Source organism: Lepisosteus oculatus, chromosome 17 (assembly GCF_040954835.1).
Source record: "Lepisosteus oculatus isolate fLepOcu1 chromosome 17, fLepOcu1.hap2, whole genome shotgun sequence".
In the NCBI taxonomy this organism is placed as follows: Eukaryota; Metazoa; Chordata; class Actinopteri; order Semionotiformes; family Lepisosteidae; genus Lepisosteus; species Lepisosteus oculatus.
In genome coordinates this window covers 15,326,197-15,338,973 of record NC_090712.1, presented here as the reverse complement: position 1 = coordinate 15,338,973, position 12,777 = coordinate 15,326,197, and the positions used below count along the sequence as shown (strand labels likewise).

Sequence of the window (12,777 nt, the reverse complement as noted above, 5' to 3'; positions counted from 1 at the left end):
GAAGGCCAGAAACATTGATAGCATTATTGAAAATGCATCATTCGTGCTACATGTTTTGGTTTCAGGTTTGAACTATTCTCTTTTTGTAGCATGATTATCATTAACTTCTATATAATGTCGTTTTCTGTTATTTTACAATTCAGTAAATCATTCCTCTCTAGGACTGATCAAAAGTCAAAGGCTGGTCTTTTTAATCTCTGTCTGCCTATCTTGTCTTTCTTCTGACTTCCTGTCCTGTCCTTTCTTCTCCATCTTTCCATGCTCTGTCTAAATGTATAGTATCTGTATACTGCATATAAAGAGGTGTCTCCATCCCTGAACAGCACAGTCCAACAGGTTTTTATAGATCACCATTAGCCCTGGAACAATTTTAAAGGAAAAATAAAAATGGTGTTTTGTTAAATATGGAATAAAGAGATCAATAACTACAAAAATCTGAACACCCTTCAGTCCTCAATGACTGTTACAATGATTGAACAAATAATATGCTGAATTGATCAATAAACTTCAACTGTTCAGTCATCAGAAATGTGATTTCAGATGACCTATGAGACTATGTGAAGCATATCCTGCCATGACGCAGGCAAATGCCAAGGGCGGATAGAGGACAATACAAGTCTGAAAAATTTAGCTCACGGTTTGTTTTAAAGCGAACAGCAATTTTCAGTTTCTCCTCCACACCCTTGAACGAAAACATATAGGCAGCGTTGTCAATGCTTACTGTCAGAAGTCGTACACATCAGAAGGGAGCAGATCCTGTGCACTGTATGCTAATCCTTTAAAAGGTCATACTCCAAGCTGCCTGGGTCTGTGAGATACAGCTTCTGGAAATAAGTGTTCCTTCTGATCAAGCCTGCTTTCCAGCCTGCCTTTGAAGTCCTGTGCCTGCTGGCTTCTCACTAGCCAGCAATGGCTTGTTAGCCCATAATAGGTGGCATCTGGTCTCAGCTAATTACAATAGAAAAAAAAGGACCAGCTTGAAAGCAAAGCTTTGGGTTTTCTAGTTTCCACTAGCTTGAGGCTGATCACTCGCATGACATTTAATGAAGCAACCATAAAGCTTTATTTTGCGTCTTTGACTATCAGGAATTATTCTGTCAAGTTTTTACAGTCTGGTACTTTAATGGAATTGTTTTCCGTACAGTTCTTTTCTTCCTTCCCATTATTGAAACTGAAACAATAGTGGAGTGAAGGGCTGTTGTACACCCTCATTGCGTGAACTTGGATGACATCTTTTGCAATCTCTTAGATTCAATATTCCGTACCTGCTTCAGGTAAAGGGTCTTTGTATATCCATTCATTGTAATTCTCAACAATTTGTGTTGGTTAATTTTTGTTTGTTGTACATGCTGTGGAAAAACAGTAATGCTTCTCTCTCCCCAATTTACACCTTAAAATAGACTAAATTTCCAGGTATGTGCAGTGCCATATTGTGCGATTGAGATCTGGTGATGTGTTGTTTCCTTCTTACACTGTAAACAAGTCAGGCTTGTGAATACATCACTTTTAATGCAATAGAAATATCGCTCTTGACTTCAAGATGATTTTGCCGATAAAAGGAACTTACTTGTTAACGCTGAATGCAGATCACTTTGGGACATTTCTGCTGCACTATTCGCTTGTGCGTCGCATTACATTAGTCATAACAGTGACTAGTGAGCAGAAAGGGCTGCACCATGTCACAGTTCATGGGAACTCTCTCTCTCGCCCACGGCGGGGCCACGGCTTTGTGACAGCATGGCAACTTACAGTGTTTCACAAAGTTTATGATTTTGTACTTAATATAGAAATTGTTCTAGAACGTCAATTTATTTTGTTACCAAGATTCCATAACCAGTTTGAGAAATTTGGACTGCAGTTCCTCTTTAAATGGAGGTTTACCAGTCCATGAAGATGAGCTGGGGGTGCAGTTAAGGGTGTTTAACCTGACATTCATGGTGTAGCAGTGAGTCTGGTCTTGGCAACATACTGTAAGGCACATGAGTCCTTGTCTGTGTCCCTTTGTACTATTTGGATTTAGCATAGGCCGGCCTCTATAAAAGTCTACTACCACATTCTCTGAACAGACGACAGTTTATAATCTTCGTATAATATTTTGTCTTTTCACTTTTTTAAATACTGTATCTTCCTTTTACTAGAGCACTTTAAGAAACAATTAAGTTTTGCACTTTATTTTTGTGTCTGGCCTATTTTGTGACTTCTGTGACCACACCTCATCTCCAGGTGCCTTAGCTAACTAATCATCTTGTTATTTTGTATGTTTTATTTATGAGGAAAAATAAATCTTGTACCAGCTTGACCAGGAATCAAGTAATAGCAAGTGCATCATGAAATACATTTGCATTTTTGATAGAAATAATGGATTTGGTGTCTGGATTATGTTCATAAGGAAGGTAATTTCAAATATTTTATGTACCTTAGCCACATCTAACACACCCAAACATGATGGAGGGCACAATGTCATTATCACCTTAGGAAATGTTTTATCAGACTGGTGTTGTTCATTGCTGGAATAGGATTGGCTTATTTAAACAAGGTGACATTTCTTAAAGGTGAATTTTCATCCCAGTTTTTAGTCTTAAGCAGACTGAAGCAAAGTCTCCTCTAAGCTTTGCTTGTATTGTGCTCCATCACCAAGTACAGCAACACAGTACAGCTAGTTTTCCTTAAAGATCTCATATCCCAATATTGAAGCCCAAATGAAGCGTCCTGAGATCTCATCAGATCAGAACAGTTAGAAGGTGCCGAAGCACTTAGTGGTGCAGTCATGTCAGGTGATAGTGGACTCATATTGTCAATGAAATATTCACAAAATTATATTTCAGTTTTTCTCTTCTTGTCAACTCCATGAATTACAGTGCATCTTGAATTTGTCTTTTCATGGAAATTAATGCAGTGTCATCAAAACAAATATCTGTGTCTGAATTCCAGTGGAAGTTCTGCCTCTGAATAAACAGTTTTTAGATCAGACTCTGCTGGGTAGCAGCCTGTCACAATATGTAAAACGTGTTCTCTACAATGCAGGTATGCCTTCCTCTTCACTGCTCTGGTCTCTTAGACAGTATTTCTTCGTGCTCAGATGGGCAAAAAAAGAAATGTGTGGCTTCTGCTACTTCCTTAGCTGCCACAGAAATAAAGCTGGCGTGGGTGAGATTAATCCTCTGTCTTATAAATACAGACAGGCAAGAAAACAGGCTGTGCCAAGTAAGACCCCAATGCTGTCAAAAGTGAAGAAGTGATATCCATGTAGTGCAAACAAAAAAGCAATGCCACACAATTATACTTTATATGGCAATGCACCCAAAAGTAATAATTATGGAAAGTCCTAGATATAAAACTGACATATATTGTTTGTCAAATGCAGATAAGTATTTAAATATGACTCAGGATATGTCTTTTCCCATACCCCAACGTGCTCTCCATGAGACACACAGACAGGGAGAGAAGCTGGGGGTAAAAGCACAGGGTTGGCCATTTTTATATGGCGCCCCTGGAGCAGTTGGGGACCCAACAGAGCAGGATTCCTCTGCCAGCCACAGGATATGAACCGGCAACCTTCCAGCCACAGGGCGTATTAACTGATATAATCCCTTTGATTTAATAAATGCAAAATATGTATTAATTATTTACCATAGACTAATCAAGGGCTTATGACACTGTTACAAATGGTTACTAAACCTTTATTAAATGAATGCCTTTGGTTTACTCTTGTTGTTTAATGACTTTAGAAGTGGCAGTAAAGTACTTTTTCTACCCAGGCAGTGGTAATTAAGACATATTTACAGAGGTGTGCCATCTAAAGAGCTGTGTTTCACATATATAGAGTTTATATGCTGATTTCTAATTTCAGGTGCCACCTGTGACATTGTGCGTATGTTGAAACTGAATAAGTCAGTTTAATACACTGAGGTTTCTTTAAGAAAAGGTGTGATGAGATCCCCAGATCTATCAGCTGCTAGCAAGCAAACAAGCTAGATAGGTTGATTGGCATTCTGTTTCTTTGTAACCTTCTTTTGTTTTATTAAGTTTGTGAGGTATATAAAGTTTGGTGAAAAACTAGATGCATACCCTTTAGATTTTATGTTTTAACATCTTTAAACATTTTTTACCATTAACTAGTTCTCACTAAGTCCTAGTGATAGATAGAACTAAAGCAACTAAATTCAAAGCATCATGTTTGACAATAACCAAACACTGCCTTTGACCAGAAGACCTCATGCCAACTGTCAATGACGGTGGTGGATGGGAGATGGTTGGAGCCTGCTTTGCATTCTCAGGACTTGAACACCTTACTATCATAGGATAGTCTGCCATGAATTCCACACTACGGTATATCAGAGTATTCTTGACGAATACTTGAGACTATCTGTCCCATACCTAAAGCTGAATCGAAACTGGATCATGCAACAGGACAATGATACAAAACACACTCGCAAATCTGGAACAGAATGGCTTAAAAAGAAGAAATACAGGATTTTGGCATGACCAAGTCAAAATCCGGACCTAAACCCCTATAGAGATGCTGTTGCGAGACCTGAAGAGAGTTGTGCATACAAGAAAGCCCTCAAACATTACAGAGTCAGAACAGTTCTGTGAGAAAAAGTGGGACAGAATTCTTCACAGGCGATGTAAGAGACTGATCAGCTCTTATAGGAAATGGTTAATTCAAGTTATTGCTGCTAGTTACTGTATCAAGGTTTGCTTTTACTTTTTCACACAAACTTTGAATACTGTCTGATTTATTTAAATAATAAAAAAATGACAAAGTCGATTTTTTTGTGTATTATTTGTCTGATGAGGTTAGTTTTATCTACTAATGGACTTGATAAGATTTAATGAAGGTCAAATATGTCTAAATATGTTAAACCATAGAATCCTAAGGGGATATACATATATGTATGCTAGTACTGTAAGTAAATGTATGTACTGTACAGTACAGTAGGATTTAAACTGAAATGTGCTACTTATATTTATACGTTTGGACTGTTTTATGTCAGCTGATGTACATTACAGCATTCTGTATTTTGATTTGCCAGTTTGAAAAGGTTTTGAGAGTTTAACAGCATTGCAGTATAAATACAGATATGATGTTTGTTATAAAGTATTAAATGCTGAGCACATTATAACAGTACCTCTTTCAGGTATTGAAGTGTGAACTCACTGTCTTCACAGTCCTTGCTGTTTCCCTAATAACCACTCTGTCTTCAGGTAATACTAGCCTGCCATGGTGAAATTGCTCCAGTACAGAGCTCAACTTCAAAATATCCTGCTGTTTAGCTCAGCTCATTATAGTGTAACATAATGTTATGTATAGTATGTATATCTGTCTTTAAACAATACAAAGAAAATTGATCTCCATAGGTAAAATCTGACAGTAGTCCAAAAATAAAAGTCTTAAAATTTCACAACATAATGCCTGCTTTCCTGTGGAACTATCTGATTGGCCCTTTTTGCTATAGTTTTCACTTTTTATGTGTGGAGTACTTACAGTAATATAAATGTCTTCATTTTTCTTCAATTTCTTAGAATACGAGTTGAACTATGAACAGTGGAGACCTTGTAGTATAGTCAGGCTTAAGTTCTTGTCGTAAAATGTGGATCTTCAAGTCCTTATGCTGATTTTGGTTGTACACTACTCTCTGAACGCCTGGAGGGTCACTCACTCTTTCAATACATGCACTGCCTTTTCAGCGTTGACAGACAAGGGCGGTGTAAACAAACTGGAGTCTGTTGCCAAGACACTAGTGACTGGAAGCCAGCTGGCCAGTCTTGAAACAGACAGAGCACACCTACTCTTCTTCCTTCTGAATTAGTAGTGCAAGCAACCTCTCAGTGCTCTGTCTCTTTTGGTTTTGGGGTTGGTTGATCTGGGGGATGTGACACCTGATAGTGACCAGAATCTAAAATATCAGAGCCCGGTTGGCTTCCTGCCAGGTCAGCTCCTCTTCATCATTGAGAGAGCAGCACTTATCTAGCTACCCTAGTCGGAGGAACCATAGGATCGCTGATCTATTTAATGGCACCCCCATCAATCTCACAAGGGCTTCGCCTCATTGAGTTTTTCCTGGAATTCCTTGATGAAGTCCAGTCTTAATGGGGCAACACATTCACCGTTCCTGTCACAGCCTGCGGAACAGAATGTATTCTGTCTATGCATGGAGCAGACGTGGTGAGCATCTGCAATCTTCGCCTGCTGAGGAATCCAGGTGGTCCAGGGCACCAACATATTGACCATTAGTAAGCAATGCTGAAGGGTTGCCCTCCAGAAGATATTCGTGACGGGTTTTCTGGCTGCTCACATAGTGAATGTCTGTTGTGTCCTTTTGGTGATTCAGCCAAAACATCTGTAATGTTCCGCATTAACTCTAGCTCACTAAATGAAAGCGGGAAGGCGAAAGCTAAGGGGCCAGGAGCTCTTGTTGTGGTGCGACAGCAACTTTGGCTATCTCGGGCACTTTTTAGGTGCCCCTATCACCCCAGTAAATACTGTGGGTACCTTTGATGACTTGCTCCAGAGTTCTGCCTCTGGATCCTCTGGAGTTTCCAAATTTTCTCCTTAGCTGTGTGGTTTAGTATTCTGACTCTTGATTACTCTTTCAACATCAACATCCTTGCTACGCTAGACCGTTCTATTGCGATTCCTGGCTTCGACTTCCACCTTCGTGGACTTGAACCAAGTTTTCCGCATGTATGCACAGTTCTGCTACTCCTCCAGTCTCACGCTAGCCACAGCATCATGTCTGCCTGCGTGCTGGATTCGTTCAGCTGGCCTTTAAGCATGCAGCCTGTTTCCCGTCTCCAGAGTGCACTCTCCGACGTTCCATCCGGTTCCAGAAATGCACAGATCTTATTATTTCCCTGTATGCTGCTTGCAGGTTCCCTAACTCAGCTGCTTGTTGCCCAACATTTGAGTTCCCCTACGTTCAAGGATCTCACCAATAAGTCCCATCACTGTAGCGCGGCATTGCACCTTTAAGATAAAAAGTTCCAAAAAATGCAGTTGTTTGGTTATTAATTTGTTTGAAGCAATGTTTGGCCTGCATAGTAAATTCATGTACCGTATATGGCTGAAGAAGAAAAAGCCGTAAGGCACACAAAATGATGCACCTCCAACCTCTCTCATTATGCCTAATAATTAAAATAAATTTAAAAAATGAGTACCCAGCTGGGGTCACTGGGATTCTTTTATGAACTGACAGGATGGGGCTCTTGCATCACTTTGATAAAAGCAGCTAAGTAGAGTTGCCTGCTTTTGTTTGAAACCTGGTGTTCGAAATAATTTTTAATAGGAGCCAAATATACAGTAAATGAAGTTCCTTTCTGATGGAAGATCAATCCAATGGTAATCATTTGCTTCAGAAGAAAAGCCTCAGATGCCAGAGGATTGTTTTTGTAATGATTTCATTTAAAAATAATGATTTTGTTGACTTTTTCCACAGTGTCATTCAGTAAGGATAGAAAAAATGATTGTTGGGTAAATATTTCAAGCTTCTGGTTTTAATACATTTCATCTGAGGTGCTGTCATTGATATTGTTGTGGGTGCTGCATACAGTAATCATGTGTTAGCTTATGTATGGGGGTAACAAGGACTTCGAACTAAATGTTTTCCTCTCCTCTACAGACGTATATTGCACTTATGTGACTCATTCCATCAACTGATTTTTAATGTGTTTATTTTTTCAAATTTGTCCATCTTGCTGCAGTCATCATTCTGATATTACTCATAATCCCAATACATTTTGAAAGAGTTTTATTTAGAGAGAATTATGGTGCAATTCTGCACTTTTACAAGATTGCCAGTTTAACAGACACACTGATTTGTATATTCAAAGTAAGGGTTTCTTCATGTCTGTCTTTATTTGGCTTGAAGAAATAGAGAAAGAAACAGCAACAATTATCTGTGCACTAAAGGATAAACTTTTAAGTCATTTAGGTTGAAAAGGAGAAACTGCTTTTAGTCACAGGATATTTCATTAAGCACAGCTTGATTTCATGAAGACAGAGATTTAGACCTGGGTAGATGCATATGTACTGTACCAGCCTTTTTGGTTTTACTACTTAAAGGCAGCTCTTAAAATGCTGGTTCCTATCTGCACTTACTGAAGCACCTGAATGCTGTGGCAGAATTAATTGGAAGAACTGCAGAAGCCTCATTCTGTACTGTATATACAGACTCTATCAGATCTAAAGGAAAAATAAAGGAAAAAATAAAATATCATAAATGTTATGTCACTAGATACTGTATCTTGAGCAAAATAAGAAACAAATGAAAAAGACTACTTAGAAGTCATTTCATTTATCATCTGTGAGGCCTCTGCTCTTATTGCCAGAAGCCTGTCACATCACCATTTGAACATGTGTATCTGCCTCTTACACCATGATGGATTTCAAAGGTCTTATTAGTTTTTCCAAACAGCACACATACAGTACTCACTTAGGAGCCAGGCAAGCTTATGCTTCTGTAGCACTTAGCAGCTGTTTCAGACGAGTCTGACGGGTGTTACGTGAATAGAGCTCTGACCCAAAGTTGCAAAGAGGGGTGCATGCTTAGTGTTTCCAGCTGAAAGATGGGGTTTAAAGCTCTCACCATCACTGTTGTGAGGGAAAGGGTGAAAAGGCTAAAAGCAGCAGCATGAGTAAGACATAGTATGTAGCTGAAGATTCATTTATTGTCTTCTATACATGAGACTGAAAAAAGAGAATATTTTATCATTGCACCAAGGGTAAAAAGTGAAACGAAGAAAAAAAGCAAGTTTCCAGTCTTTCGTAGATTGCAAAAGCAGGATCTGCACAACTATATCTTTTGTTTGTTTGTTTTTTTTTAATTTTGAATTCATTTTAACCCCTGCTATCTTGTTGCCTTTTGTTGTTGAATCCTTACAAGAGCAAGTCTCCTTTGAAGGCTAGTTCTTTTAAGGGTTTTTTTCTCAAACTGAGCTGCCATTAGGGGTTGCCTTGCTAAAACAAAATATATTTTTAAGAAATCTGGAAAGTCAGGGTGTACACACTAGGCTGTTTCTGCCTGCCTAATGGTGCTTGTACTGTATGTCGTTCCCAGAGCTGTGACCTTCCTCAGCAGAGTACGGTCCATGTGGTCCTGTGCTCTTCCTCACACACCGAGAAGCCAGACAGCGGGGGAGCCAGCGGTGGGGCCCTTCAGAGGCCACTGCCCCAGGGGGTGGACAGTCTGACCCGAGTGGACCTCAGCACCTCCCGGCTGCCCACTCACTCAGCTGGACTGGCTGCCATTCTGGAGGATGAAGACCTGAGCCTGCCTGCTGGGCCTGGTCCCACAGGTACTCAGACATTCGCTACCATGCACTGCAGCTGACTCTGACAGCCAACCCAGCAGTTGATTTGAATAACGATTTGTAAGAAGGAACCTAGAAAATGTGCAAAAGAGGCGAGACCTTTGGGCCCATCTACTGTAGATTGATTGCTTGCTGGTAACTCATTGATCGGAGGATCTTATCCAGGTGTTTCTTGAAAGAAATTGTGGTATCAGCTTTGATAACATGTCTGGAGTCTGGATTTCGGACTCCCACAACCATTTGTGCAAAAAGTATCTACTGGTCTCAGTTTTAAAATCATGTAATGTGCATCACATGTTTACCTGAGTTACCCAGCGCACCAGTATGTGTTGTATTGACATTTCGATGGTGAAAAGGGATGTCATGTTTCACCAAGTTTCACCAAATTTAAAAAAAAACATGAAATCTTGTATACAAAGTGTATTCTGAAGCAGCATAGAATTTCTGTTTTTTATCTTAAATGTTACTAATTTCTGATTTACTACTGTACCTCTTGTGTCGACAGCAAGCTCTTGATTGATGATTATAATTAAGAGGCACCAAGATCTGTAAATCTCTAGGGTGGTGTTGTGGGGGGGGGCTATCTGGAGCAGTGGTTCCCAAGCTTTTTGTGTGTGTGTGTGGACTGCTCATCAAAGTCCGAAAATTCTCTCTTTGTTGTTTTTTAGATTCTGTTATTTATAGAAATCTGGCATATGTACACAGAACTAATGTGCACATCTGGAATGTGCACACCTTAATTAAAGTGAAATCCATTATCTCAACAAATGTATTTGCTTGCACAGCAGTGCATTTGTGTAAATGTACTGTACGTTACTTGGTGAGATGGCTGGTACTCCAGGGACAGGATGGCATGTTAGAGCACAGGTTTAGCCTGTGACCCCCTGGAAGACAGCAGGAGGGCTTGGGCGGTATTGGAACTGCACTGTTAACTGGTATAGTACGTAGTTGTGCCACCAGGTGATTGTACACCAATATATAATATGTGAAAATCCACAAACAAAACATGTAACATATAATTCTGGAATTTCTACCTGATACAGGAGTGCACCAGTTAGTATTGGTGTTGTTGATACTGGAAGCAATGTCTGTGTAAACCAATATAAACTAAAATTAACTTATTTAGAAATGCTGCCATTCAGGTGCTGTATACAATATGGACAAATACAGAATGCATATTTAGTTTATATATAAGAAAAAACAAAGTTACTGTTTATTTGCCATGTGAACTACAGAAAATGATTGCATCTGAAGAATATGAAAGGATTATATTAATTTCCAGAGCAGTCATCACTGGCATTTATCACACACAAACAAAAACATAAAATAACACTTGCATTAGTACAAGTAATAAAGAGGTTTTGCAAAAAATAAATTCCAATCTGATTTTCTACATATTGTGACTCCTAACCAAATTTTAAACTCTGGTGAGATGCAGGCATCAATATCAAGTACATTATTCTAACAAATGTACATTATTAGCCAAAACAACAGAAACTGCTGATAGCAGATATCTTAGCTGAACCCTTTTATTGGCATCAGTATATTACTACTCTGTTGTAAACAACAAAAGTCCATTGTCGGTTTTCAGAAAAGAAAAAAAGAAGGGTGCTACTGTGTTTCAGCTAGAAAATGTCTCCTTTCCCTTAGTTATCTACTGTAGGTTTTCCAGCATATACTGTACAGTAGTTCAGTACTCTACAGACTGTGTACTGTAGAATATATTTCACTCTTTCACAGGCCATAAATTTTATTCTAATGCAGCCATGGTTGCAATTGCTATAGATGAGGAAATACAGAAAGATTTTAGCCTTCAGGTTCATTAAGGACGTTGTGAAGTTGCTGGCCTTCCTGATGACACCTTTTTTCAGTTCTGTGTCCTACATTTGTCCCTTTTCATGTTCAGCTTCACTCCAGTCATTCTAGTTAGATTCTTTACTCAAGTCAGAAAATATCCTTTATTTAACCTCCTTTAATATCGACTGTAGTGTTTTTTTTTTACTTTTAAAGCATTAGCATAACAGAACCTTTTCATTAAAATGATAAATTAGACAGAGTTCAAGTTATAAAATCCAGTTGGGTGGATTTATTGTGAATTGTGTCAAAAGATCATCAGTTTCTCCTTCATCCCAGGCTTTTAACTCTAATGAGAAGACCAGCATTTTCTTTTTTTTTGCAGCTATTTTCTATATTGCAAGACTACTTCGGTGAAAACAGAGATGTAGGAATTATTAGTTGCAGCATAGTGGGAGTGCCCATCTTAACTTGACTAAATTATCTGTCATGAAGATGTCTAATTACTTAATTGTTTCAAGCTGTTCCTTACTAATTGGAGCCGATGCCAGTGGCTGGATCCGACACGTCTTTTGAATACATGCTGCTGTGAAAAGGAAGTGTCACTTTTTGTCTTAAGATTGACAGCAGGTTGTAGGCATTTTAACATATTGTGTAGTAAAATTAAAAAATAAAACAACAACAGGTTCCGTGGACAGGACTTCAAGCAAAGACATTGCGTTGAGTCAGAAAATGATCTGAATCACATCTTGAACTGGATCATTTTGATTCCTGTTTAATGAGTTCTGGTGGTAGCAGCAGTTTCCCAGTCCCTCATTAGAATTAATAGGGTTGATAGATGTTTTACGATGCGGTGGTATAAAGCCATTAATCTGCCTATCCACAGGAACGAGTTCAGGGCATGGCAGAACTACTGGGCTACACTTTAAGGGATTCATGTTTTTGGAAGACTGTGCATAAATATTGAAGAGATCTGTGCTGTCTTACAATGCAGTTTGTATCTCCTGAATCTCATGACATTGTATATCCTATATAGAGCATATGAGAAATAATGCCAAAAGTAAATAACAGTACAGTATACTGTAGGTTTGGTTCATATACTGTATATGCTGTTTTTGTGCTGACGTTGTGATAGCAAATCAAGACATGGTTGGGGTGTGCCGAATGCCAGGTTTTCCATTCCTTTATTTCACCTCAGTGTTACCTTTCTAAATAGCTACTGTAAATAGCATAGAAAGGCGCTGGAGTGTATATGTGCTGCTTATGTCATTTCTGGAATTATTTTTTAAAGAACCTCCCAGTAAACGCCAGCTATGATGTCTTTAGTTGGTTGCACACAAAGCTTGGAAATTCAAACACAAATAGATTGTGCTATAATGCTTTAAGGGGAGGGTTGCTGAATGTTTCTATATTTATATCTTTAGCAGATCAGTGCAGTATCATTCACATGGTTTTATACAATAAAATGTGTCCTATTCCTTACTACCATGTGTAGTCCATGTGTAGTTTGAAAATAAAAAAAATAAGAATGAGAGTACTGTAAGTGGGAAGTCCCTATAAATATAGAAATAGAAATGTTTGCTTCTGTGTCTCTCTGTGATTGGGGGGAGTGTTTATGTGGAACGTTTTCTTGAGGTTACAATTTTTTAATGTTTAACATTTATTGAAAAT

General features: G+C 38.7%; 1 protein-coding gene across 5 annotated transcripts in view; it reads left to right on the top strand.

Moving 5' to 3' along the window:
• prkn (parkin RBR E3 ubiquitin protein ligase) overlaps positions 1-12,777 on the top strand; it is a 156,436-nt gene that overhangs the window by 54,004 nt on the left and 89,655 nt on the right. For all 5 annotated transcript variants that reach the window (XM_015363280.2, XM_015363278.2, XM_015363277.2 and 2 more), the window contains one exon: positions 9,060-9,297. In XM_015363280.2, the coding sequence (XP_015218766.2) occupies positions 9,060-9,297 (238 nt within the window). The remainder of the gene's footprint in view (positions 1-9,059; positions 9,298-12,777) is intronic.